The sequence below is a fragment of the Mobula hypostoma genome, chromosome 19, assembly GCF_963921235.1.
Source record: "Mobula hypostoma chromosome 19, sMobHyp1.1, whole genome shotgun sequence".
NCBI lineage: Eukaryota > Metazoa > Chordata > Chondrichthyes > Myliobatiformes > Myliobatidae > Mobula > Mobula hypostoma.
In genome coordinates, this window is record NC_086115.1 from 10394050 (window position 1) to 10420148 (window position 26099).

Consider the following 26099-nt stretch of genomic DNA (forward strand, 5'->3'; position numbering starts at 1 on the left):
GCTTTGTTTTTAATAGGGTCATAGAGCACTAGGGCACCAAAATAGGCCCTTTGTCCCATCTAGTTATTCCGCCTAGACCTATCGACCTGCACTTGGATCATAGCCCTCCATAACCCTCCCGTCCAAATACTTCTCTAAACTCCTCTGAAGTGTTGAAATAGAACCAACATCCACTACTTCTGCTCGCACCACCCTCTGAGAGAAGTTCCCCTCAAATATTTCTTCTTTCACCCTTAACTGCCCACCATTGAGAACATCTACCATAAACGCTGCCTGGGCAGGGTGAAAAGCATTATCAGGGATGCATCTCACCCTAACCATGGACGTTTTACTCTCCTCCCATCTGGTAGGCGCTACAGGAGCCTCTGCTCCCGCACCAGCAGGCACAGGAAAAGCTTCTTCCCTGAGGCTGTGACCCTGCTGAACCTCTCATCACAGCGCTAAGCAGTATTGCATCCCTATTGTACTGTCCCAGTACTTTTATATTTGTGTGCTGTAGCACTTCTTTTATTCGCAGTTATTTCGTAAATAACACTATTCTTTGCATTTCTGGTTAGATGCTAACTGCATTTCATTGACTTTGTATCTGTACTCGGCACAATGACAATAAAGTTGAATCTAATCTAACTCATGACCTCTAGTCTTAGTCACACTCAACCTCAGTGGAAAAGGCCTGCTTGCATTTACCCTATCTATATCCCTCATGATTTTGTATACTTCTGTCAAATCTCACTCAGTCTACAGTGCTCCAGGGAATAAAGTCCTAAATCCATTCAGTCTTGCCATGTTCCATAACTCAGGTCCTCAAGTCCTGCAGCATCCTTGTAAATTGTTTCTGTAGTTTTTCAATCTTATTGACATCTTTCCTATAGCAGGGTGACCAGAACTGCACACTGCTTCAAGCCACGGGCTCATAGCAGGGCTTGAGTTCTCCCAAACACCGGTTGGGTGGCCAGTCCAGAGGAAATAAGCAAACAGTACTCAGTTCAGTTATAGGGGATTCCTGTAGAATCACCTGGTAATGTTTGGGAATCAGCTTCCCCTTACTCCTTGGCTATCCGTAGCAAGTTCCACTGCCAGTTGGCTGATTTCATTGCCATTTATGTCCTGATTTCAACTGTAGCTTGTTTCTACCCAGCCAGGTCTCTAGACAAACTCTACAACTTTGCCGAGTGCTCTGGATTACACCTGATTTTTGGCCTTAACGCCTTGCAGCGGAATCCTGACAACTCCTGGAACGGATCCAGCGGCCTCAGCCTCCTCAAGTACTGTGCGGGCAAGAAGTACAATATATCCTGGGAGCTCGGGAACGGTAAGTCAGCCTCTCTATCAAGCCAGCGCGTGTTTATAACCTCTCGCTTGGCTCAGCACGGTAGTGTAGTGGTTGACACACAGCGTTACGATGCCAGAGATCACCGACCGGGGTTCAATTCCTGCTGCTGTCTGTAAGGGTTTGTACCCTCTCCCTGTGACTGTGTGTGCCTCCATCGGGATCTTGAGTTTCCTCCCACATTGCCGTTAGTAAGCTGTGGGCATGCTATGTCAGCGCCAAAAACATGGAGACGTTTGCAGGCTGCCCCCTCCACGCACCCTCCCCCACCCCCAGCACCTTTCTCAGATGTGTTGGTCATTGTTGCAAGGTGACATGTTTCACTGTAAGCTTCAACGCTTCGATGTACGTGACAAATAGATAACGGCTTGTATTTGTTGAAGGGTGTTCTAGCATCCTTTGAGATTAATTCTGGTGGGCATGTGTTAGGGAAAAGGGGTTCTGAGTAACTGGAAAAGGTCAAGTTGAGTCGAGTTTATTGTCAGGGGCACAAGTACAGTGAGGTATGGGTACAATGAAAAGCTTGCTTGCAGCAGAATCATAGGTACAGACAACACACAGAATATAAACTCATTGAGTGTATGTTCATGGTCTTCTGCTGTTGTAGCCCATCCACTTCAAGGTTCAACATGTTGTGCATTCAGAGATGCTCTTCTGCACACCTCTCTTGTAACATGTGGTTGTTTGAGTTACTGTCACTTTCTTGCCGGCTTGAACCAATCTGGCCATTCTCCCCTGACCTCTATCATTAACAAGGCATTTTCTACACTGAATGCTTTTGTTTCTTGCACCATTCTCTGTAAATTCTGGAGAGCGTTGTGTGTGAAAATCCCAGATCAGCAGCTTCTGAGATACTCAAGTCACCCCATCTGGCACCAACAATCATTCAACAGTCAAAGTCACTTTGATCATATTTCTTCCCCATTCTGCTGTTTGATTCGAACAGCAGCTAAACCTCTTGACCATGTCTGCCTGCTGTTATGCTTGAGTTACTGCCACATAATTGGCTGATTAGAAATTTGCATTATCAAGTGGGCGTACCTAATGAAGTGGCTACTGAGTGTAAATCGTACAGAACAGTGAAGAAAAAGTCTGGGCAAAAACAAGCTTTTAGCACAAGATACTCAATTCCATGCAAGCGCAAGAGGGGGTCTGTAGTGTTCGATTGCTGAGATATAATTAGTGTTGTGCAGGTCATTTCAGGAAGCTGATGGTCGTAACCTAAGGGTACAGACCTCCTGCCCGATGGTAGCAGCTAGAAAAGGTCATGACCTGAAGAGTGAGGGTCCTTAATGATTGATGCCACCTTCTTGAGGCAGTGACTCCTGTTACTGAAAGCTGAAATAAAAGCTGAAATCTTTCTCTCTCCACAGATGCTGCCTGATCTGCTGAATATTCTCAGCACACCTTGGCTTTCTTTTTTGGCCCATCAAATCTGGTCTGCTATTCAATCATGATTGATATTTTTGTTCTCATCTTCTTTCTATAAGCCTTAATCAGTCAAGAATCTGTCAATCTATGCCATAAATATACCAAAAGTTTGGCAACGAATTCCACTGACTCACCACCCTCCGGCTGAAGAAATTTCTCCTTGTCTCAGTTTTAGAGAGACGTATCTTTATTCTGATGTTGTGCTCTCAGATCCTAGACTCTCCTACTAATGCAATCATCCTCTCCACAAAAAACTTTGCCAAGGGCTTTCTGTATCTGAGAGGTTTTAATGAGATTCCCCCCTCATCCTTCTGAATTCCAGAGCCCAGAGACATCAAACACACCTTACATGTTAAACCTTTCATTTCTAGGATCATCACAGCGTCACAGCTACATAGCATCAGAGACTCAACATTCGCAGGAAAAACATAAATTATACATAATTAATTAAGGAAGAACTCAGAACAAAAAAGCCAAAGTAATGCAAAGTGATTGTAGTGGTGCTATAAACACAAGGGATTCTGCAGGTTCTGGGAATCTTGAGCAACACACACAAAAAAACTGGAGGGGATCAGCAGGGCAGGCAGCATCTATGTCAGGGAATAAACAGTTGACGTTTTGGCCAAGTCCCTTCATCAGCGTTGCTATATTGTGATAGTCAATAGGGCTGTGCTGGTTGGCTTAAGAATTGAATGGAAGGTGGATGGGAAGAAGCTGTTCTTGAACTTGGTGGTGTGGGACTTTGGGCTTTTGTACCTCCTGCCCAATGGTAGCTCTAAGAAGATGGCATGGCCAAGATGGCGGGGATCATTCTTGATGGATGTTGTACACTTGTCCTCTATCTGCCCTGTGTTGTGTGTTTATATTGCTAACGAGTCACATGAGTGGAGGCATGGTAAAAACGAAGGGAATAAGCCACGTATTTGTGCTTTGTTCTGTGTTTGCAGCTGGCAGCCGACGGATGTCGTATCTTTTGTTGACTGCTCAGTTACACTTAGCTTACACTTGGGTCTGCTTAAGTTTCATCGCTTCAAGATTGTATGTTTGCTTCTTGCCAGTAAAATATCGAATAGATGTCTTCGACTTTTGGAACAATCACTATTGGAGCTGAGGGTGTGTCATACAAGTATAACAAACCTGTGGGGGGGGGGGGGTCACCAGCTGCGGCAATTTAGTTAGGTTAGAGTTGGCCACTACAATTGTCTTTTGGAGGCAGCAGCTTATGTAGATACTAACAATGGTGGGGAAGGAAAAGATAACATCCCTTTCTCTACCAGTCTGTATGACTGTTGCCATGATATTCCGTTTAGAAGTAATACTTCTTTCTTGAGGATCCCCTTTCTTGCTGCCTCCCCTCTCCCTCACCAGGGCTGCTTTGATCTGTTCACTGGCTGATGTATGGAGTGGATATCCTACTGACTGATGTGGTTGACACAATCCTGTTTAGGTCTCACTGGATTAGAATGAGGTTCCTGGAAAATAATGCACAGAATTATAAACATGAGATTTGGCAGATGCTGGAAATCCAGAGAAATACGTACAAAATGCTGGAGAAACTCAGCAGGTCTGTCAGCATTTATGGAGGGGAGTAAAGAGTTGCCGTTGCAGGCCGAGTCCCTTCATCTCTTTCCATAGATGCTGCCTGATCTGTTGAGTTCCTCCAGCATTTCGTCTGTGTAACTGTACAGAATTACACAACTTCGGCATAAAATCAAAAACACAAAATACTCCGCAGATGCTGGGGTCAAAGCAACATTCACAACACGCTGGAGGAACTCAGCAGGTCGGGCAGCATCCATGTCCCCCCACCTTCTTTATAGGGCCTCTGTCCCTTCCACCTTCAGTCCTGACGAAGGGTTCCGGCCCGAAACGTTGACTGATCGTTTCCATGGATGCTGCCCGACCTGCTGAGTTCCTCCAGCGTGTTGTAAGTGTTGCTTCAGTATAAAATCTAACCTCATGATCCACAAAATTGTAATAACCACAGGAAGTAGAATTATGGAAAGTCCTATTTTAATTGCAGCTTGTGTCCACATCGTACTTCAATTCCATTCTATCCCCCTTGATTCACTCCCTTCCCACTGACATCTACGGCACTTCACATGTTCTTGGCCTCCTTAACAACTTTCAATTCTGTGGCCCTGACCACCTCATTTTCACCATGGGTGTCCAGTCCCTATACACTTCTATCCCCCATCAAGAAGGCCTTAAAGCTCTCCACTTCTTCCTTGATAAAAGATCCGACCAGTTCTGCTCCACAACCAACTTCCACCATCTGGCAAAACTGGTCCTCATCCTCAACAACTTTTCCTTCATCTCTTCCCACTTTATCCAAACTCAAGGGGTAGCCATGGGCACCTGCATGGGTCCCAGCTCTGCCTAGTTATTTGCTGGCTACGTGGAACAGCGCATGTTCCTAGTCTTCCCTGGTAATGCTGCCTAACTCTTTCTGTGCTTCAGTGATGAGTGCACAGGTGCTGCTTCATGCATCCATGCTGAATTCGCCAATTCATCATCTTTTCCTCCAACTTCCACCCTGCACTTGGTCCATTTTTGACACCTCACTCCTTTTTCCTCAATCTCTCTTTCTCCATCTCTGGAGATAAACTGTCTACCAACATCATTTATAAACCCACTGATTCCCACAGCAATCTTGACTATACTTCTCCCCACCCTGTCTCCTATTCCTTTTCTTCAGTTCCTTTGTCTCCACCGCATCTGTTCCCAGGATGAGCTTTTCCTTTCCAGGACATCAGATATGTCCTCCTACTTCAAAGCACGGGGGTTTCCCTTCCTCCACCATTGATGCTGCCCTCACCAGCATCTTCTCCATTTCCCAGACATCTTCACTCATCCCATCTTACCACTGCCTTCATGAGGATAGAGTTGCTCTTGTCTTCTCCTACCACTCCTTGAGACTCTGCATCCAACGCATCATTCTCCACAATTTACGCCATCTTCGATGGAATCCTACCACCAAACAAATCGTTACTCCCCACCCCACGACACACCGCTTTCTGCAGGGGTCGATCCATCCATGATTCCCTTGTCCATTCGTCCATCCCCACTCCCTCCTGGCTCTGATCCCTCTCCTGCATTCAGGGCCCTAAACAGTCCTTCCAGGTGAGGCGACACTTCACCTGCAAATCAGTTGGGGTTGTCTGTTGCATACGGTGCTCCCAATGCAGCCACCACTACACTGGTGACACCCGACATAAACTGGAGAATTGATTTGTCAGGCACCTCCTTTCCATCCGCAGTAAGCACAATTTTCCGGTGGCCAACTATTTTCATTCCTATCCTTATTCCCATTCTGACATATTGGTCCATGACCTCCTCTTCCGCCACAACAAGGCTACTCTCAGGGTGCAGGAGCAACACCTTGTATTCTGCCTAGGTAGCTTCCAACCTACAACCAACACACACATAAAAAATGCTGGTGGAACGCAGCAGGCCAGGCAGCATCTATAGGAAGAGGTACAGTCGATGTTTTGGGCTGAGACCCTTCGTCAGGACTAACTGAAAGAAGAGATAAACACAAAATACTCTGCAGATGCTGGGGTCAAAGCTCTACCCCTTCCCTCTTCAGTCCTGACGAAGGGTTCCGTCCCGAAACATGGACTGATCGTTTCCATGGATGCTGCCTGACCTGCTGAGTTCCTCCAGTGTGTTGTGAAAGAAGAGATAGGGTAAGAGTTTTGAAAGTGGGAGGGGGAGAGGGAGATCTGAAATGATAGGAGAAGACAGGAGGGGGAGGGATGGAGCCAAGAGCTGGAAAGTTGATTGGCAACAGGGATATGAGAATGGAAAAGGGAGAGGATCATGGGATGGGAGGCCTAGGGAGAAAGAAGGTGGGGCGGGGGGGGGGAACCCAGAGGATGGGCAAGGAGTTATAGTGAGAGGGACAGAGGGAGAAAAAAGAGAGAGAGAAAAAAAGGGGGAAGAAATAAATAAATAAATAAATAAGGGGTGGGGTACGAAGGGGAGGTGGGGCATTAACGGAAGTTAATAAACAATGATTTTACCTTCTGGTAAATTTTTTTTTAATTTTCTCTCTTTTCCCATCCCCTTCCCTCTTCTATTCCTCACTCTGGCCTCTTACCTCTTCACACCTGCCTATCACCTCCCTCTGGGTCCCTTCCTTCTTCCCATGGTCTCCTCTCCTATCATAACAGATTCCCTATTCTCCAGCCCTTTACCTTTCCCACCCACCTGGCTTCACCTATCACCTTCTAGCTTGTCCGTCTCCGACCCCCCACCACCCCCCACCCACCGCTTTTTTATTTCCTTGGGTTTGCCTTTTAATTCTGGTGTCCTTCCCCTTCCTATCCAATGAAGGGTCTCAGCCCAAAACGTCAACTGTTTATTCATTTCCATGGATGCTGCCTCACCTGCTGAGATCCTCCAGCATTTTGTGTGTGTTGCTCTGGATTTCCAGCATCTCTTGTGTTTTTTAATGGCGGCTTGTTTTATGATTTTTATGTTTTGAATTTATAGATGGGAGTTTTTTGGATTACAGCCATTTGGTGATGCATTTAGAAGACAGAACATCGAACAGTAGAGCATAGTACAAACCCTTCAGACCACGATGTTGTGCTGAACTTTAACCCTACACTAAGATCGATCTTCCCTCCTACATAGCTGTCCATTTTTCTTTCTTTAGAATGAGGTAACCAGCACAGCATGAGGTTCAGGGAAGTTGGCAGCAGACCCTGGTGTAAAACAGAGCAAGGGAAAACGTTCAGGTCAGAGTTAAACATTGTGGATGTTCATGAGGGCTAATGGCATTAGTGCAGGTAGCTGCAGTGGTGAGCAAGGGCGTGATGGGTTGAAGGGCCTGCGATAGCACTCTGTAGCTCTAAGACCATGTAGACGTGAAGTGAATTCTCATTCTTGGTCATTATCCTGATTAGGTCTGGTAAATTTGGGCATGCATTTATTTAACTTCATTTTGGGGGGCAAGTTTTTACACCGGGAGTTGTGAGTCTGTGCCTGGAGATCGCTGCCGGGGCTGGTGGGATAGAGGCAGGTACATTAGAGACTCTTAGATAGACATGGATGTGAGGGAAATAGAAGGATATGGGCATTGTGTAGGCAGAAAGGATTAGTTTAGATGGGCATTTGATTGCAAAGTTAATTGTTTCTGCTCAACATTGTGAGCTGAGGGGCCTGTTCCTGTATTGTACTGTTCTATGTTCTAGAACATGGTGGAATTTTAATTGGACTGGATAAAATTATAGGAGTTTTGTACCAATTAAGCGAGGAGACCCTTTTCCATTAACCAAGCCTTTCCGTTGGAGGTGGAGGCGGAAAGCTCCAGCTTATTTGCTGGGAGGGCTTCAACAAACCGAATAGCACTTCATGGATCTGATTTTGTTTTAATTACAAAAATAAATTTTATTCATAATAAAATGTAGATAAACACAAGGTAAAGCTTTACATGTTTTTAGTATCATTTGATCCATACATTCAGTATTTGTGTGGCCCCCCATCTGTTTTTTGAGGGGCTTCCACATCAGACTCAACCCCACAAGAGAGTGAGCAGTTTCAAGTCCCTGGGTGTCAGGATCTCTGAGGATCTAACCTGGTCCCAACATATCGACGCAGTTATAAAGAAGCAAGACAGCAGCTATACTTCATTGGGAGTTTGAAGAGATTTGGCATGTCAGCAAAAACACTCAAAAACTTCTATAGGTATACGTGGAGAGCATTCTGACAGGCTGCATCACTGTATGGTATGGGGGTGGTGAGGGGAGGGGAGGGGGGGCTACTGCACAGGACCAAAAGAAGCTGCAGAGGGTTGTAAACCTAGTCAGCTCCATCTTGGGTACTAGAGTACAAAGTACCCAGGACATCTTTAGGGAACGGTGTCTCAGAAAGGCAGCGTCCATTATTAAGGACCTCCAGCACCCAGGATATGCCCTTTTCTCACTGTTACCATCAGGTAGGAGGTACAGAAGCCTGAAGGTACACACTCTGATTCAGGAACAGCTTCTTCCCCTCTGCCATCTGATTCGTAAATGGACATTGAACCCTTGAACATTACCTCATTTTTCAAATATGTATTATTTCTGTTTTGCATGACTTTTAATCCATTCAATATGCATATACTGTAATTGATTTACTGTTTATTTATTATTAGTTTTTTCCTTCTTCTTCTATATTCTGTATTGCATTGAACTGCTGCTGTTAAGTTAACAAATTTCACGACACATGCCGGTGATAATAAACCTGATTCTGATTCTGATTCTGACAATGCCCAGTAGTGATGAGACCTGAGCTGTGGTCCTTCAACACAGAGCCTTACGATTGCCTGCACAGTGCTCCAGTATGTCTCTCAGAATGGACTCCGGCAGCTTGGAACATGCCAGTTGGCAGCAATCCGTTACAAACTTCTCCCTGTGCTGAAGGACCACAAGTTCCAGGCAGACCAAAGGACGCCTTCACTGAGGTGATCAACTTCCAGAAGCACTTGATGTCCGCCTCCATGCGTATCTGTGGTAACAGCCCAGGGAAGACAAATCTCAGAGATATGTTCTGTATCCATACTTTGATAATAAATGCACTTTGAAATTTAATCTTTGAACTTTATTTCAGAGTAGATTTTTCAATATTTCAAAATCAAGATTAAATATATATATAGAAGAAGAAACAATGTGAAACTTTTACATTATTGATCATTTCTTTCAGTAGAGTTAACTTACTTTTAACAATCATAGCAGCATTGCCGCTTAAGAGTGATGCATCCTTTCGTTGTTTGAGGGGCTTCCTGACCCAACTCAGCCCTTCCAAATCTTGCAGCAGAGTGTGGATATGATGGGCAGAATGGCTTCTGTCCATGGCATAAATTGCTATGATTTTATGGCCCTCCCCTTGGGAGGTTACATCCTATTGTCATCAGTCTACAGGGAGAACAAGCTTTGTATCCCAAATGATTCTTCCCTGTCCTTCTAGCCAATTCCCTTCTTTCTATATTCCTTTAATATCTGCACTGCAATCTAGACACAAGATAGACCCCTTCTCACTCGGTTAGTTACGTCCACTTCACTCCAGACTTCGGGCTGGCCACACCAATTCATCCACTTCACTTGAAACTTCGAGCTCACCGCAACAATCTTCGCCTTGCATGTGGAGGAAGTGAAGTAAGCAGATTCAAACACATGCAACCACAAACAAGAGGAATTCTGCCGATGCTTGAAATTCAAGCAACACACATCAAAGTTGCTGGTGAACGCAGCAGGCCAGGCAGCATCTCTAGGAAGAGGTACAGGCAAAGGGTCTCGGCCTGAAACGTCGATGGTACCTCTTCCTAGAGATGCTGCCTGGCCCGCTGCGTTCACCAGCAACTTTGATGTGTGTTGCGTAGATTCAAACACATGGCCACTTAGAGACTGGCCCTTCAGCCCCGGAGTCTGTGCTCATTTGCACATCATACTTCAATCTCATTTGCAATTCCCTGTACAATCTTCCAACGAACCAAACCAATCTAATCACTTATACAGTCAGGACAATCAACCTGGTCCGTGAGATGCGATTGGTAATTAGTTTATTGTCAGGGGTATCAAGGTACAGTGAAAAACTTTGACTTGCACGCCAACCATACATGAGGTTGTACAAGGGAAAAGCTATAGCAGAATGCAGAATATAGTAACAAGAGGTTCTGCAGATACTGGAAATCTTCAGCAGCACCCACAAAATGTTGGTGGAATCTGTGGAGGGGAAGTGCAGTGGTAGACCATAACGTGCAAGACCACTGTGAGGTAGTTTGTGAGGTTAAGATCCATTTTATCCTATTAGAGTTCAGAATCAGAAACAGGTTTAATGTCACTAGCATATGTCATGAAAGTTGTTAACTTTGTGGCCAAAGTGCAAAGCAATATATAATAATAGAGAAAAAACTGTGAATTACAGTATACATATGTATTAGTTAAATTAAATAAGTAGTATTAAAAAACAGAAATAAAATAGTAGTGAGGTAGTATCCATGGGTTCAATGTCCATTCAGAAATCAGATGGCAGAGGTGAAGAAGCTGTTCCTGAATCATTGAATGTGTGTCTTCAGGCTCCTATTCCTGAATCATTGAATGTGTGCCTTCAGGCTCCTGTACCTCCTACCGGATGGCAGCAATGACAGCAAGGCCTGGCCTGGGTCCTTAATGATAGACACTGTCTTTCTGAGGCACCACTGCTGGATGATAGGGAGGCTAGGACCCATGCTGGAGCTGATCAATTTTACGACTCTCTGCGACTTGCTTGATCCTGTGCAGTGCCCTCTTGCCACCCATACCAGACGGTGATGCGGACAGCTGGAATGTTCTCCATGGTACATCTGTAGACATCTGTGAGCGTTTTTAATGACGTACCAAACCTCCTCAAACCCCTGATGAAATATAGCCGCTGTCTCACCTTTATAGCTGCATCGATATGTAGGTCCCCAGAGGTATTAACTCTATCCGCTTCTGATCTCTCTATGAGGAATGGTGTGTACCCCATTCATTAATCTTATAACAATGGGGTAGAAGCTGTCCTTAAGACTGGTTGCACGTGCTTTCGGGTTTTTGTGTCTTCTGCCCAGTGGGAGAGGGACGAGAGAGAAGTCTGGTTGGATGTGGTCTTTATGTTGCTGCTTTACCTGGACAGTGAGATGTAGATAGACCATAGAGGCTGAGCTGTGTCCACAACTCTCTGAAGTTTCTTGCGGTCTCGGGCAAAGCCGTTGCTGTACCAAGCTGTGATACATCCAGAAAGGATGCTGTCTATGGTGCATCAAGAAAGGTGAAAGAAAATCGACAAGGGCATGCCAAACTCCCCGAGCCTCCTGCCGATGTAAAGGCGCCTGTGCACTTTCTAGGCATGGCACCTCCTATGAGTACATCAACCTCCACAAGCTGACAACGGAGGAGACCAGAGCATCTAGAGGAAACCTGTGGGATCATGCCGAGGATGTGCAATCGACACACAACACCTGAGATCAGGTTGAGCTTGGTCCTCTGTAACAACGAAGCAGCAGCCACTGTGTCACTCATAAGGGTGGCATGGTAGCATAGCACAACGCTTTACTGTTCAGCTGACCCGGGTTCTATTCCCACCACTGCCTGTAAGAAGTTGGTGCGTTCTGCGCGTGATCACCTGTGTTTCCTCCCACAGTCCAAACTTGATGGGTTAATTGGTTATTGTAATATTGTCCTCTGATTAGGGAAGAGTTAAATCAAGGGATTGCTGGGTGGTGTGACTCGAAGGGCCAGAAGAGCCTATTCCGTGCTGTAGTTCAATAAATAAATAAAAAAATTAATGAGTAAAGAGCTAAAAGAAGCGGAATAGAAACTGGCAGCACCTGTAGACAGGCAAAACTGAAGAATAATGTTACCAGGAATTAGATGTGAACACCCCAATTTCCCCCTTGCTCCATCCTGTTCCAGAGAGGAATTTATTTTATAGTTGGAACTTATAATTTCTATCAAACACAAGGTTCCCTAATTTCACCCCTCCCCCCACCACATATTTTCAAAATCTCTAATTGACAACATGTTCAAAGTTCAAATTCCCAATGGTGATCCCAAGATTTGAGGGAGCACTTTAGTCCAGGGGCTACCATTTCTACTTAAAATTAGGTAATGAAATTTAATTTTGCTCCAAGTCATTCCAGTAAAAGAAGGATTCCCCTTTCATGTCCGCAAACGTAGGAAGCAGCAGTGATTGGCAGTACTCCTAAAACATGAAAATCAGAAATCTTTGTGTTCAGGGCATCTCAGGATAAGATTTGCTCTGCATCTTTCCACACGAATATCATTGCTGTAAACAATTCTGGTTTTTGGAACATATTCCCATCTCCACAACAAATACAGAACAGATGGATTTGTAATGCTCATTACTTGCACTTGCCCAAAGACTACCGCTTGCTGCCCTCTCCGTGATTCTTCACCAGCAAATATTACTTGGGAAGGTGGTGGCCAAGGGTGGAATTTATGAGACTTCTTAAAATGAAACAGATTTATGTTTGAAATTGAAGTTCCTACGGTGTGGTCTCAGGGTAAAAACTGCTTGAGGAACCACAATGCTGCTGAGCCCAGTGGAGAGATTGTGAATATCAAAGAGCTGGCCCTGTAGTTGAGGAAGTTCCTTCCATAGAGCTGGCTTTTCCTTCAGTGGAAATCCTTTGTTTAAGAGATTTGATTTGGAGCCTTGTCCTGCTTGTTGTTTGCAACACTGTTCACTCTAGTGTGCCCTGTGGAGATTCCATAATCGGGGTCAGGTACCAGGAGAAAAATAGGACGATCTCCCTGTATGCCAGAGCAGTCAGTTTGACCAACCAATCGTTGAAGGCAGGTGGGAATCCCTGAACTGAGGAGATAAGGAGAGCTTCTATCCCATTTATCAGACTCTTGAATGGACCCCTCAGTCACTGAGATAACCCTCAGTCCGACAGTCCGCCTTGCCGTGGCTCTTGCACTTTATCCGTCTGTCTGTCTGCACTGCACTCTCTCTAAGTGTAGCACTGTGTTCTGCATTTGATTTTCTTTCGCGTTACCATGACGCACCTAATTTGTCTCGATGGCACGCACACAAAAGCTTTTCCCTGTATCTCTGTACACAAGACCATAGATATAAGAGCAGAATTATGCCATTCAGCCCATCAAATCTACTCTGCCTTTCAATCATGACTGACTTTCTTTCAACCCCATACTCTTGCCTTCTCCACAACCCTCAGTCACCTTACCAATCAAGACCTATTCGTTTCTGCCTTAAATACACCCAGTGACTTGGCCTCCACAACTGTCTGTGGTAACGATTTCCACAGATTCACCAGCCGCTGGCTGAGGATACTACTCCCCATCTCAGTTTTCAAGGGGCATCCTTTTATTCTGAGGCTGTGCCCTTGGATTCCACATGTGACAACTGAAAACAAATACCAGTACCAAAATATTGATGGTTCTGCTGTCATATATATCTTGGATCTGATAATAAGATTATCTAAGTTCAAAGATCAAAGCAAATTTATTATCAAAGTACATATGTGTCACCATATACAACCCTGAGGTTCATTCGGACATCCCCAGCAAATCTATAGAATAGTAACTTTAACAGGATCAATGAAAAATCAATAAGAGTGCAGAAGACAACAAACTGTGAAAATGCAAATATAAATAAAGAACAATAAATAATGCAAGTATGAGATAAGGAGTCATTAAAGTGAGTTGCAGGAACATTTCAACAATGGACAGTGAGTGTAGTTAGTGCCTTGTGTTCAAGAGTCTGACGGTTGAGGGGTAAAAACTGTTCTTGAATCTGGTGGTGCAGGTCCTGAGGCTTCTTCTACCTGATGGCAGCAGCGAGAAGAGACCTTGGCCTGCAGGGTGGGGATCTGATGATGGATGCTGCTTTTCTACAACAGTGTTTCATGTAGATGTGCTCAGAGGTTGGGAGGGCTTTACCCGTGATGTACTGGGCTGAATCCACTTCGTTTTATAGGATTTTCCAATCAAAAGCAGTGGTGTTTCCATACCAGGCCATGATGCAACCAGTCAATACACTCTCCAGTACACATTTATAGAAGTTTGTCAAAGTTTTCGATGTCATGTCGTATTTTCGCAAACTCCTAAGTAAGTAGAGGCTTTGCCATGCTTTCTTCACAATTGCACTTCCAGGACAGGTCCTCTGAAATAGTAATGAATTTAAAGATGCTAATCCTCTCCCCCTCCGATCCTCCACTGAGGACTGGCTCAAGGACCTCTGAAGTCCTTCTCCTGAAGTCTATGATCAGTTGCTTGGTCTTGCTGGCATTGAGTGGGAGGTTGTGACCATGACACCACTCAGCCAAATTTTCAATCTCCCTCCTGCATGCTGTGGAGGTAAATGTGAGCAAGATGGCTCAGGCACGTGAATACACAGGAAATGGTGAGCGATGGACATTGTGTTGGCAGAAGGGATTAACTCAGTTAGATGTTTAGCTACTCGTTTAATTAGATTGACACTACACTGTGGGCTGAAGGGCCTGTTTCTGTGCTGTACTGTTCTATGTTCCAAGGAAGGAGATTTCCTTCTGCAAGTGACATGAGAGAACCAGGTGCAACAATCCAATTGTTTGATGGTTATCGTTGTCAAGACTAGCTTTCATTCCAGATTTATTGAATTACAGCTCCATTATTCCTCCATTGTGAAAGGGAGACATCCCAGGAAAGTATTTTGTGAAGCAAACTTTTGTAAGTCAAAACAGCTGGGGCAAAAGGCATTATGGGTGCTTTGTAACAGAGTCCACTTATTATTCAAAGTAAACTTATTATTGAAGTTCACGTATGTTACTGTATGCTACCTTGAGATTCTCTTCGTTGCAGAAATGTGCAGTAAAATAAAGAAGCACATTAGAATTTTTGAAAACTATACATAAACAACTGACAAACAACCAATGTGATAAACAGAACAAATTATGCAAATAGATAATGAGAACATGAGTCTGTAGTTGAAGAATCAGCTCAGAGCTGAGGTGAGTAAAGCTACCCACGTCAGTTCAGGAGCCAGATGATTGTACGACAATAACATTATTGTGGAAAATAGCTTTATAAATGGAACATAGGTACTCGAAATAGGCAATGCCAGTGTAATGAAAATTCAATAAATCAAATGTACATGGAACATTTATATTTGAATTTAAAATCCTGGATTCCTCAGTGTTTTTCAAATTTCCATTTCTGAATCTGTGGTCTAGAACTCTGAATACAGGTACAGTTGCTTAATCACTGCTTGAAGTGCAGATCTTTTAAGCCCCGGGGTGGGGTGCGGTGCGTGTGGTAGTGTAGCATGATGTTATTACAACACCAGCAACCTAGGTTCAATTTCTGCCACTGTTTGTAAGGAGTTGTACATTCTCTCTGTAATTCTTTGAACTTCCTCTGGATGCTTCCATTTCCTCCCACATTCCCAAGACGTCTGGGTTAATGGGTTAATTGGTCAGCACAGGCACATTGGACAGGAAGGGTCTGTTAACGTGTTGGTTAAAAACAGGGGTAGATGCCAGCTGAACACTGCCTAGTTACCCTACTGTAAACAAAAAGCCCAATTGACGCCATTCTTTATCACATGTGCACAGGATGTGATTCCCCTCCTAAAAACACCAACACTATCAAATCTTCCATGGTTTCATTCATCCTAGAGGTAAAGAAACTTGCGTTTGCATAGCTCCTTTCACCTCCCTCCAGGAGCACCCAGAACTGCTTTACAACCAAGTATCTTCTTCCAAAATGTGGATGCTGTTGTGGGAAAGCTGCCGGCCGGTTTACGCACACAAAGACGACACCTGCCTCATTATAGAAAGAACGGTGAAGCTTTAGAGAGGGTGCAAAGGCGATTTACCAGGATTCTGTCTGGATTAGAGAGCATGTCTTATGAGGAATGGTTGAACAAACCAGGGCTTTTCTCTTTGGGGTGAAGGAGGGTGAGAGGTGACTTAATACAAGTGTATAAGATGATAAGAGGCAAAGATAGACAGGAGAGCCAGAGACTATTTGCCCGTGGGGAAATGGCAGTATAATTTTAGGGTGATTGGAGGAAAATATAGGGAAGATATCAGAGATTTATTTTAATGGAGGTACAGCCAGATACATTAGGGAGATTTAACAAACTCTTGGATAGGCACATGGATGAAAGGAAAATGCTGGGCTATGTGTGAGGGTAGGGTTAGATTGAATTTGAAATGGATTAAAAAGTTAGCACAATGTTGTGAGCTGAAAGACCCATACTGTGCTGTTCTATGTTCTAAACTTCCCACCGGAGGTAATAACGTAGGCGGAACAGTGACGCAGAAGATGGAGCTGCTGCCTCACAACTCCAGGGACTCAGGTCCAATACTGACACTGGGTGCTCGCTGCATAGAGTGGACGCCTGCTTCCCCGTGGCTGCTTTGGGTTCTTCCAGGTGCTCTGATTTCCTCCCACATCAAAGATGTGTTGGCCTTTAATTGTTTGGATGCTGTAGATTATTCCTGGCCCAATGATAGAACCTGGTGGGAGTTGGTTCAGTGTAATTGTCCCATGTACTGAGAAACAGTGAAGTGCTTGCCTTGCAGACTTGTTTCTCCAGATCAAATCATAGTAAGGTAAAACAATAACAATGCAGGATAAAGTGTAACAGCTGCAGAGAAAATGCATTGTAGGTAAACAATAAGTGCAAGATCATAATGAGATAGATTGTGAGATCAGGAGTCCATCTTTATTGTACAAGAGGTCCATTTAAGAGTCTGATAACAGTGGGACAGAAGTTGTCCTCAAGTCTGGTGGTACATGCTTTCAGGCTTTTGTATCTTCTGCCTGATGGGAGAGGGGAAAAGAGAGAATGTCTGGGGTGGGTGGGGTCTTTGATTTACCGAGGCAGCAAGAAGTGTGGACAGGGTCCATTGATGGGAGGCTGGTTTCTGTGATGTGCTGAGCTGTGCCTACGATGCGCTGCTGTTTCAAAGTTCAAACTTCCGAGTAAAACCTTATCAAAGTATGTCACCATATACTACCCTGAGATTCAACCTCGGGCATTACAGGCACTCACAGTAGAACAGAGAAATACTGTGGAATCAGTGCAAAACTACATACAGATGAAGACGGACAAACGGCAAATGTGGAAAAGAAGACAAATTGTGCAAATAAGACAATATGAATACTGGGAATATGTGTTGTAGCGTTCACGGGTTGAATTGAAAGTGAGTTTATAGGTTGTCCTGACGAAGGGTCTCGGCCTGAAACGTCGACTGTACCTCTTCCTAGAGATGCTGCCTGGCCTGCTGTGTTCACCAGCAACTTTGATGTGTGTTGCTTATAGGTTGTGGAATCATTTTAATGTTGGGGTAAGTGAAGTTATCCACGTTGGTTTAGGAGGCTGATGGCTGAGGGGTAATAACTGTCTCTGAACCTGGTGGTGTGAGTCCTGAGCCTCCTGTACCTCCGACCTGATGGCAACAGCGAGAAGGGAGCGTGGCCTGGCTGGTGGGGATCCTTGATGATGGATGCAGCTTTCTCGTCAGTGCTCCTTGTAAGTGGGCCACAAGGTTCCATTGCAGATGTTCCTTGGAGGTGCGGACGGTTTTCCTGTGATGGAAGTTATCTGCATGACTGTACCGTGGTGTCCTTTTGAGAGGGAGACAGTGCAGGTTTCAAGTCCCTGAAGAAATCAGATTCTCTGACACTGCAGTGTGGTGCGGCTATGCTTGAGGTCAGCTCTCTAGAGCAGGGATTAAGCCCGTAGCTGTTCAAAGTTCAAAGTAAATTTATCATCAAAGTACAGATATGTCACCATATACGGCCCTGAGATTCATTTTCTTGCAGGTGTTTACAGTAAAACAAAGAAATACGGCAGAGTGAATGAAAAACTACATACAAACACAGACTGCCAAGCAGCCAGTGTGCAAGGGAGGACAGGCGGAACAAATACAGAAAGGAGAAAATAATAATAAATAAATAAACAAACAAGACCGAGAACGTGAGTTGTAGAGTCCTTGTAAGGTTCATAGGTTGTGGAATCAGTTCAGTGTTGAGCTGAGTGAAGTTATCCGGGTTGATTCAGGAGCCGGATGGACGAATCGGAATCAGAATTAGGGTTAATATCATGGCATATGTCGTGAAATGTGTTGTTTTTGCAGCGGCTGATCAATGCAATACATAATAATAGATAAAAAGTTCTGAATTACAGTGAGTATATACAGTATATATATATATAGTTAAATTAAATATGTAGTGGAAAGATAGAAATAAAAAATTACTGGGAATGAGGTAGTTACATGGGTTTAATGTCCATTCAGGAATCGGATGGCAGGAGGGAAGATGCAGTCCCAGAAATGCTGAGTGTGTGTCTAAAGGCTTCTGTGCCTCATCCCTGATAGTAGCAATGAGAACAGAGCATGTCCTGGGTGGTGGGAGTCCATAATGATGGGCATCAACTTTTTGAGGCATCACTCCTCGAGGATGTCCTGGACACTACGGAGGCTGGTGCCCATGATGGAGGTGGCTGAGTTTATAGCTCTCTGCAGCTTATTTCAATCCTGTGCAGTAGCCCCTCCCTCCCTCCCATACCAGATGGTGATGAATAGTTCGAACGCTGTCCACGGCACATCCGTGGAAATTTCTGAATGTAGTGACATACCAAATCTTCTCAAACTCCTAATGATCTAGAGCTGCTGTCTTTTGCGGCTGCATTGACTGGCGTGTGTTCCCTTGTCTTACTCTGTCTGGAGTCCACAATCTTCGTAACTGTTCCCGAACTTGATGGTGTGGGTCTAAGGTTCCTGGACCTCCTTCCCGATGACAACAGCAAGAAGACAGCGTGGCCTGGATGTTCTTCCGGCCATGTGTATTTGATGGGAATGTCGGGGATGTGAAAACAGATGCTTGATTGGTGGTGAATTAGTCAACTCTACGATCTGATTCAGTGCTGTTGACTGCGGGATGTATTTTGGCTTGGACAAAGAGTGGGAGGGAAAAGATGGCTCACTCTTCCATCGGCACAACGATCCTTTAAAAACATTTGCAACCTACAAATCAAAGTGATGTGGTCATGATTAATGCAAAAATCACCACAGCTTAATCTCAAGTAAAGTAAGCAGTTGTGTGATCTCAGGTCTCAAATCATGGCTGCCCTAAGTGTTTACACAGTATAGTGATATATTTATTCTGTTAGCAGTAACCATGCCTGACTGTGACAGAAACATGAAAAATGCCCGGGGCTGTTATTTTAAGCAGCAATTCACAGAAAAATGCTCTTGCTCAGCTGAAGGTTCTCAGCAGCTCCTTTAGGATGAACTTTTTGCTTCCCAACCGTTTACTCTCGCTGTGTACTTCTGGCACACACGGGATTAATGGGCTGAGCTCTTCATGCTTTGTACAGTCCCAGATCTGTACATGTCAACTTTCTCAAAATATTTCTATCTGCATATCGCCCTAAATAATTTTTGTGTTTATATTCCCTTCGTTTTGAGGATGAATGATTTTAAACTGAAAAGGAAGATTCAAATAGGTATTTCAAATGCCGCTTAGCTTTACCGGTTTCCTTTGCCACAGCATCCACTCTGTTCTGCATTCAACCCATGGTCTGACATGATTTGAATGCCTTACCCTACTCATTCACCTGTCAAGTGGAGCAGGACAAAAATATTTCTTTTTACCATTGACAGGTCTCATGAAATTTGTTGTTTTGTATACAGTGCAAGGCATAAACATTTACTCTAGATTACAATAAAAATATTATTAATGAAGCAATGATATTGAGATGCTGCTAATATGAAACTGCAGAGAAGAAAATGGGATTAGTGCAGGATTAATGCAAATAGGGCTGAATGCTTGGTTTAGACTTGTGGTCAGGGGGTCCTTTTTCTATGCTGTGATTATGACCAGTATCAGTAAAAGCATTTAAAAATGATAAAGAGAAATACAAATTTTGGGGATAAGTCAGGAAAACGTATGAAAGGACAGGGTGGCAAAAGTAAACATTAGTCCCTTAGAAGCTGAGATAAAGGAAATAATGAAATTAAGGAATTGCAAAGTCATTAAATAAATATTTTTAATCTGTGTTCATATTAGAAGACACTAAAAGCTTTCTGAAAATGGAAGGAAACCAGAGGGCAAAAGGCAGCGGGAAATGTCAAACAATCACTGTCACTAGTGGGAAAAAATTAAGGCAAACTAGTGGTTCTAACTGCAGACAGCTGTGAGGAAATGGTGACTTGCATCCACGGGCTGGCAAAGGTACATCTACAGTGATGGGAAGGGTGGCAGTCCCCCTGGGGCTCAAGGAAACTTTCTCCTCTTTTTCAGAGACCCACTGGTTCCAGATCGGTGGAAATAATGTTACTGATGTCATAGAATCAGAATCGAATTGGATTTATTACAGCTGACTTAGAAGACATGAAGTTTGTTGTCTTGTGGCAGCGGTACAGTGCAGTGTAATACTATTAATTACAAAAACAAATCAAATTGCACAAGAGAAAGGAATAATGAGAGTGTTCATGGATTTGTGGAAGGTTCGGGAATGTGATAGTAGAGGGAAAGAAGATGTCGCTGAATTGTTGAGCGTGGGTCTTCAGGCTCCTGTACCTCCTCCCCGATGGGCGTAGTGAGAAGTAAATGTACTCCAGATGGCGAAGGTCCTTGGTGATGGATGCTAGCTCTTGAGATAGTGCCTCTTGAAGATGTGCTCAGTAGTGGGGAGGGTTGTGCACGTAGTGAGTCTACAGCCCTCTACAGCACCTTGTGATCCCGTGCGTTGGCGGGTGCTCTCATTGGTACACCTGTAGAAATTTGCGACAGTCTTTGGTGACACTCCAACTCTGAATAAAGTAGAACTACTACTGTGACTTCTTAGTGATGGCATCAATTTATTGAGCCCAAGATAGATCCCCCAAGTTGCTTGCACCCAAGAAATTTCTTGAAAGTTCGTAACAGTTTAGAAAACAGCAGATTTGGCAAAATAAAGATTGTAGGGAACTAAAGGCTAATTAATCTGATTCCATTCAGAGGGAAGTTGCTGGGAAACGTTAAGTGTGTAGTGACAAGTATGCAGAAAATCATAATATGTTTAGACAGAGACAACATAGTCGCACACAAGAGATTCTGCAGATGCTGGAGATCTTCAGCAATACATAGCAAATGCTGGAGGAACTCAGCAGGTCAGGCAGCATCTACGGAGGGGAATAAGTAGTCGGCGCTTCTGGCCAAGATCCTTCATCTGGATTGAAAAGGAAAGAGGGAAGAAGTCAGAATAAGAAGGTTGGGTTGGTGGGAGAGGAAGAAGTATAAGCTGGCAGGTGACAGGTGAGACCAGGTGAGGTGGATGAGTGGGGATGGGAGGGATGAAGGGAGAAGCTAGGAGGTGATAGGTGAAAGAGATAATGGACTGAAGAAGAAGGAATCTGATAGGAGGGGGCAGCAGATTATGAGGACATGCAGTCTTCTTTTATTATCATTTAGTAATGTATGCATTAAGAAATGATACAATGTTCCGCCGGTGTGATATCACAGAAAGACAGGACAGACCAAGATTGAAAAACTGAGAAAAACCACATAATTATAACATATAGCTACAACAGTGCAAACAATACCGTAACTTGATGAAGAACAAGCCGTGAGCACAGCAAAAAGTTCTAAGTCTCTCAAAAGTCCCACATCTCACGCAGATGGGAGAAGGAAGAAAGCTCTCCCTGCCATACCCGACCACAGTCCTACTCTGAGTCGTCTGAAAACTTTGAGCTCCGACCAGCCCTCCAACACCGAGTTCTGTCCAACACCATCTCTGTCGAACGCTTCGACCTCAGTCCCGGTCGCCAGCAGCAGGCAAAGTCGAGGATTTTGGGGCCTTCCCTCCGGAGATTCTTGATCGCACAGTAGCAGCGGCAGCGAACTGGGCATTTCGGGAGTTAATCCAGATGTTCCCCATGTTCTCAGGGCTGTCTCCATCAAATCAGAATTGTGCACGGCATCCTACTTACAAATACGATATCATTTCACCGAAGAGGCTACGCACGCTGCGTCGCGCCGCCATCTTCTCCTCCTCCCTCCCTCCTCAATATGGTGTTGTAATTGCTCTAGGACTCATTTATCAGAAGTGGAAGTTTTCTATTCTGCCCCTGGAGATCTTTTTTTCAGTTCTGAGGAGATTTATTGAAGAGCAAGGTGTTGTATGTGATGGACAACGTGCTGGCGAAACTCAATGGTTCAGGCAGCATCCGTGAGGGGAAAAGAACAGTCAACATTTTGGCTCGAAGTTTCCGCAGGTGCTACCTGGCCCGCTGAGTTCCTCCAGCGGCCTGTTTGTTGTTCCAGATTCCAGCATCGGTGGTCTCCTGTGTATCCCAAGTGTTGTTCGTGGCAGCTGCAAGGGAAGTGAGGCAAGGTGTTGAAGAGTGAACTTTGACTGGTTCGAGAGTGGTAGAGTGCTTGTGTTGAAATGCTTTGCAGACCAGCTGCCCTTTAATGCAGCTCTCGTAATCACATCTGGAAGAGTATTAAGCTACAGTGCAAAGCTTCTCAAAGGGCAGGTGTATGCAGAGAGCACCCCTGCCTTGCCGATATTTCCCTGGTAAATTCCTGCTGTCAGTTTCCTTTGTACAAGGGTGAACACACAGCCCTTCAGAAGGTAGCGAGGTTTCCTTTGGTCTCTGATCACACTTGGCCTGATTCTTCCATCGTTGTATCGTGTATCGTAGACCGGTTAGCTCAGTCGGTTAGAACGCGGTGCTGATAACACTAATGCCACGGGTTCGATCCCCATTCAGGATAGTGGTCTCTTTACCAGGTGGCATGGTAGTGTAAGGCTTAGCATAGCACTTTACAGTGCCAGTGATCTGGGTTCAATTTCTGCCGCTGTCTGTAAGGAGTTTGTACTTGCTTGGGTTGTCTCCGGGTGCTCCAGTTTCCTCCTACATTCCGAACGCGTACAAGTTTGGGTTAGTAAGTTGTGGGCATGTTATGCCTCCACCGGAGGCCAAAGCAGTATATATTTCTCGATGTACAAATGATAAATAAAGCCAATAGACCATAGAACATAGAACAGTAGAGCATAGGAACAGAAACTTTGACCCAAAATGTTGCGCCGAACCAATTAAATTAGTAATCAAATGGCCAATTAAACATCCCTTCTGCCTACACAATGTACATATCCTTCTGTTTCCCTCACATTCATGTGCCTACCTAAATGTTTCTTACAAGTCCCTAGTGTATCTGCCTCTATCACTTCCCCAGGCAGCGCATTCCAGGCACCCAACACTCCCTGTATGAAAAACTTGCCCTTCACATCCCCTTTGAACTTACCCCCTCTCGCCTTAAATGCAGGCCCTCTGATTAGCCATTTCAACCCTGGGAAAAAGTGGTCTGTCGACCTCTATGCCTCTCATAAACTTATAAACCTCTATCAGATCTCCCCTCAGCCTCCGCCACTCCAGAGTAAACAACCCAACTTTGTCCAGCCTCTCGTGATACCTCATGCCCTCTAAGCCAGGCAGCATCCTGGTGAACCTCTTCTGCACCCACTCCATAGCCTCAACATCCTTCCCATAATGGGGTGACCAGAACTGTTTGCAAGAGTAGTGTTTTATAAAGATGCACCATAACTTCTTGACTTTCGGCCTCAATGCCACGACTAATGAAGGCAAACATGCGATATACGTATCTTGTTTACCACCATATCGACCTGTGCAGCCACTTTCAGGGAGATATGAACCTGGACCCCAAGACCCTTTTGCTCATCAACACTGTTAAGGGTCTTGACCTTAATGTACTGTCTCCTTATGATTGACCTATCGAAGCACAGTTCACTCCCCAGCGTCCAGGACATCTTCAAGGAGCGATGCCTCAAAAAGGCAGCCTCCATCATTAAGGTCTCCCATCACCACAGACATGCCTCTTCTCATTGCTACCCATCAGGGAGGAGGTACAGGAACCAAAAGGCACACACTCAATGATTCAGGAATAGTTTCTTCCCCTCTGCCATCTGATTTCTGAATGGGCATTGAACCCATGAACACTACTTTAATACTTATTTTCTCTCTTTTTGCACTACTTATTTAATTTAACTTTAAAAAAATATATATATTTCTTACTGTGACTTACAATAATAATAATGTTTTTATTATGTATTGCACTGTACTGCTGCCACAGAACATGTGCCAGTGATATTTAACCTGATTCTGATCCATGTCTGGCAGGATTAAACTCCATCTACCATTTCTCTGCCCATATCTGCTGCTGATCCATATCACACTGCATTCTTTGCCAGTCTTCTACGCTGTCCACAACTCCACCAATCTTCATATCATCTCCAAATGTACTAACTCATCCATCTACATTTTCATTCAGATCATTTATACACATCACAAATGTGTGTATATGTTTATATACATCTAGGACAGATCTGTGGTGGAACTCCACTAATCACAGACCTCCAGCTAGAACAAGTACCTTCAATCATCACCATCTGTCTTCTATGGGCAAGCCATTTCGGAATCCAAGTGGCCAATTCAGCATGGATCCCATGCATCTTAATCTTCTGGTTGAGTCTCCCATGAGGATCTTGCCAAATGCCTTTCTAAAATCCATGTAAACATCCATAGCTCTATCTTCATCAACCACCCTTGTCACCTTGTCAAAAAACTCACTCAAGTTAGTAAGGCTCAACCTGTCTCACACACAGCCATGTTGTCTCTGCCCAATTAGGCCATGGTTTTACCAATGCTCAGAAATCCTATCCCTAAGAATCCTCTCCAGCAACATCCCTACCACTGATGTGAGGTTCACCATCTATAGTTTCCAGGATTATCCCTAGTTCCCTTCTTAAACAATGGAACATTCATAATCTAATTTAATTTAATCCAATGTGATCATTCTGTCCTTAAACTCTCTCCAGTAGCTCTGAGAGGGCAAACTGTGTTCTGTTGTCACTCACTCAGCACCACGTAACCAAACTGGGTCTGGGAAGAGCAAAAAACATTACATTCATTACAGTCTTTCAACCCTCAATGTTAATGATAACCTTTTAACCTACTTTAAGGTCACTCTAACCCTTCCCTCCCACTTGGATCTCATTTTTCTATCATCCATGTGCCTATGTAAGAGTTTCTTTAATGCCCCAAATGCACCTGCCTCTACCCCCACCTTTGACAGTGTGTTCCTTACAATCCTCACTTCCCGTGTAAAAAAAGCTTACCCCTGATATTCCCTCTGTACTTTCCTCCAGCCATCTTAAAATTATGCCCCGTCGTATATTAGCCATTTCCGCCCTGGTGAAACCACCTGAAATGATTGAGCAAGCCTCTCTGCCCGAGGACACTTAGGGGAGGACGATAAATTCAAGATTCAAGAGTCAAGGTTGTTTGATGTCATTTCCTGTACACGAGAAAAGCAGAATGAGATCATTGTTACTCCAGATCCGATGCAGCGCTAAATAGAAACTACAAAAGATAAGGAACACAATCATTATTAAAAAAACACAATAAATATAAATACATCTGATACATGGATTGATTGTATATCCATAAAGCGATGTTAGACTATACATAAGGTTAACAGGTGGAGGTGTTGATCAGCCTTACTGCTTGGGGAAAGTAACTGCTTTTGAGTCCGGTGGTCCTGGCGTGGATGCTACGTAGCCTCCTCCTTGATCAGAGTGGGCATGAGCAGGGTGGGTGGTATCCTTTATGATGTTACTGGTTTTTTTTCTGGCACCTTTCTGTGTATATGCCCTTGATGGCAGGTAGGCTAATGCCAGTGATGCATTGGGCAGTTTTGACTACCCGTTGTAGAGCCTTTCTGTCCGCCGCAGAGCAGTTTCCATACCAAGCAGTGATGCAGCTTGTCGGGATGCTCTCTACTGCGCA

The 26099-nt window shown here is 44.4% G+C and overlaps 1 protein-coding gene across 1 annotated transcript in view; it reads left to right on the forward strand.

Moving 5' to 3' along the window:
* Nucleotides 1–26099, forward strand: part of hpse2 (heparanase 2) — a 480230-nt gene that overhangs the window by 174577 nt on the left and 279554 nt on the right. Inside the window, exon 4 of the mRNA XM_063072085.1 lies at nt 1124–1312. Coding sequence (XP_062928155.1) covers nt 1124–1312 — 189 coding nt within the window. The remainder of the gene's footprint in view (nt 1–1123; nt 1313–26099) is intronic.